The sequence below is a fragment of the Anopheles aquasalis genome, chromosome 3, assembly GCF_943734665.1.
Source record: "Anopheles aquasalis chromosome 3, idAnoAquaMG_Q_19, whole genome shotgun sequence".
NCBI classification, from domain to species: Eukaryota; Metazoa; Arthropoda; class Insecta; order Diptera; family Culicidae; genus Anopheles; species Anopheles aquasalis.
In genome coordinates this window covers 50096049-50098548 of record NC_064878.1, presented here as the reverse complement: position 1 = coordinate 50098548, position 2500 = coordinate 50096049, and the positions used below count along the sequence as shown (strand labels likewise).

Sequence of the window (2500 nt, the reverse complement as noted above, 5' to 3'; positions counted from 1 at the left end):
AATTACATTACGTTGTAGAATGTCGTGCGTGGTTGGCGTGCTGGGCTTATTCCCTTTAACACGGAACTCACAAACTTGTGACTTTATGGGGTGTCCATGTGACAATAGGAAGATCCTTGTTTAAAAACATCTTTTTATGAGACAAAATAATATTTTAATTGGACAGCGACGCGTATAAACGTAGCCAGACTTTTTATCATGTTTGTGCTGTAGTTTTCCAACAATTTGGCCCAACGATGACAACGACCACGCGTTTGATTTACGGCCCAGTGTAGCACGGAATAACGCTGGCCCCAAAACCGATGCTCCACCCGGTGACTTACATTGTAAAGCATGCCGGCCACGCTGGCCTATCTAGGCCGCATTGCAATTATATCTGTTGTTCCTTCCCTTTCATTCCTTCTCCTTCGGTTACACTCCACACCAACCACGTCTGCCACCATCCGAGCCCAAATACAAATGAAATGGGTTATCACTTGGATGGCAAAAGGCAAAACATAAACGAAAAAAAGAGCCCAAAACAGTGGAAAACGTGAATCGCGTCACGAACTTTGCCTTGTGGAGCCGGAAAAGTTGGAATTTTTCACTTCCTTCTTTTTCCTTTTCATTTGGTCTAGGCTTGCGAGGGGGCAGTAAAGCCGCTACAAGCTACGAATGGACCGAGGAAATGGATCAAACTGTGTGTCTGCATGTTTCTGTCTGGTCCGAGGTGTACAGACCCCCCGCGGGGTGTGTGGAAACTCATTTCGTGAATCATTTTTGGGCAATAAAAAGGGCAAAGTTTCCGTTATAAAAATGTAACGAAACCCGTTTTAATCGATTGTTGAGAGTCGCTTATTAAATAAGCAGCAGGAGGTTACTGCTTTCGTTTTCGTTAGTTAGTGGTGTTGTCTGATTAAAATACGATAACACACATGCTTCTTTCGGGGGATTTTGCGTTAGTTAATAATCCGGTCCTGTTAATCTTATGCTAACAATGTTTCACCCACTGTTGTGTCGCTACTTACTCGTGTATGGTAACGGAGAGGCGAAGACGAACAGAAGCTGCAATATTACGCCACAGTGGAGCACTTTTATCCTCGAAAGTTCCATCGTGATGGTGTGTGGCAAAGTTTTCTCCCCTTAACTTCCACCTTTTCACTACTCGCCACTACTCCGAAGCTGGAGCGCCTAGTTTCGCCGATTCTTGAGAAGCACGTTCGACCTCTCAGCACTGGACTGTAAGCTTTGTAAGTCCCCTTTTGGCTTCTGAAATGAGAAAAAGTAACATACGCACGTACTCATTAGAATCAGCGAGCGAACGGAGAGCTAGGGGCTGGGAAGTAATAAAATATAATTAATTAAATTATGTCGGAAATCCGTTCCATATCAACGCCTCCGCCACAGGAACCAACGATACGATAGCAGTAAACCCTGGTCAGTCGTTGTCCAACCTCGAAGGCATCAGAATAGTTTGGCAAAAACTACACTTCGCACTCAGACTCTCGGACTCGAACGGACCAATCTCAACAAGTTGAAGGAAGTTTTATGCGGATAATGAAATGTGACCGTTTCCGGCGCGCTCCAGATCGGACGATCATCGACCAGTTGGTGCCAGTTGACTGTGCAACCGAAAAGGGCAAAACGGCCATTTACTACGATTTATGCGGACAGTTTACAGCACACAAACACAACCTCAGAGGGAGGTAAAAGAGCATGATGTATGGAGCCTTCAGTTTTGTGCTTCGATGACCATAAGATCGCTCGGAGCTTTCGATGCAATCGATAGTGCAGTAAGTGGCGACCTCGTGGCCAATTGATTACAGACAAGAAATTGTAGTAGCATTACGTAGTGGAATATGGAATCTCTTTCCTGAGGGGGGTTTCACTTGAGGGAATGCGTTGCGTTGCGTTGCGTTGCAATAAAAGTCAAATTCGCGTCGCATCGTAAACCGCGCGGCGAATCGTTATAACAATGGCAGATAATTGAAGGTAATCGTCAAAACGTGCACAATAAAAACACTGACGACGACGACGACGAGTGGGAATGCGTAACTGTGTGGTGCGCCCAACATCATCATAACGACGAATTATTACCTTCCGTCCGTCACCGTCGTTAAAGTGGCCAGCAAAAGAAGAAAGGTTTCGCCATTTTTCGCACTTTTTATGGTCCAGGGTGCTGCTGCTGCTGCTGCTGCTGGGTGGTTCGTCTTTTTTTACGATTCTATTGTGGTTTTGTGACATAAAAAAGGAGAAGGAAATGAAACGGCAGATGGAACGCCCGCATTGCATACGGTGCGGGATTGGGGGTGTTTTTCTTAGAAGATGAACGATTGTAAGAGCTAATAGGGATTTAAGCGATTGCCACCCGTCCTCAACCAAGATGTAGACAGCCACATCGCTGCATTCTCTCCCACAAATTAGTCTCTTCACTAAAATCTCAGAAACACCCACACTAGCAAGTTACATTCTGATGACGGAACGAACGCCCAGGGTCAGAAGTTCCGGAACGCAAAATCGG

The 2500-nt window shown here is 45.6% G+C and overlaps 1 protein-coding gene across 4 annotated transcripts in view; it reads right to left on the bottom strand.

Moving 5' to 3' along the window:
- Window positions 1-2500, bottom strand: part of LOC126575560 (uncharacterized) — a 57299-nt gene that overhangs the window by 21098 nt on the left and 33701 nt on the right. For all 4 annotated transcript variants that reach the window (XM_050236310.1, XM_050236312.1, XM_050236313.1 and 1 more), the window contains exon 3: window positions 1008-1248. In XM_050236310.1, the coding sequence (XP_050092267.1) occupies window positions 1008-1092 (85 nt within the window). In that variant the 5' untranslated portion in view covers window positions 1093-1248. The remainder of the gene's footprint in view (window positions 1-1007; window positions 1249-2500) is intronic.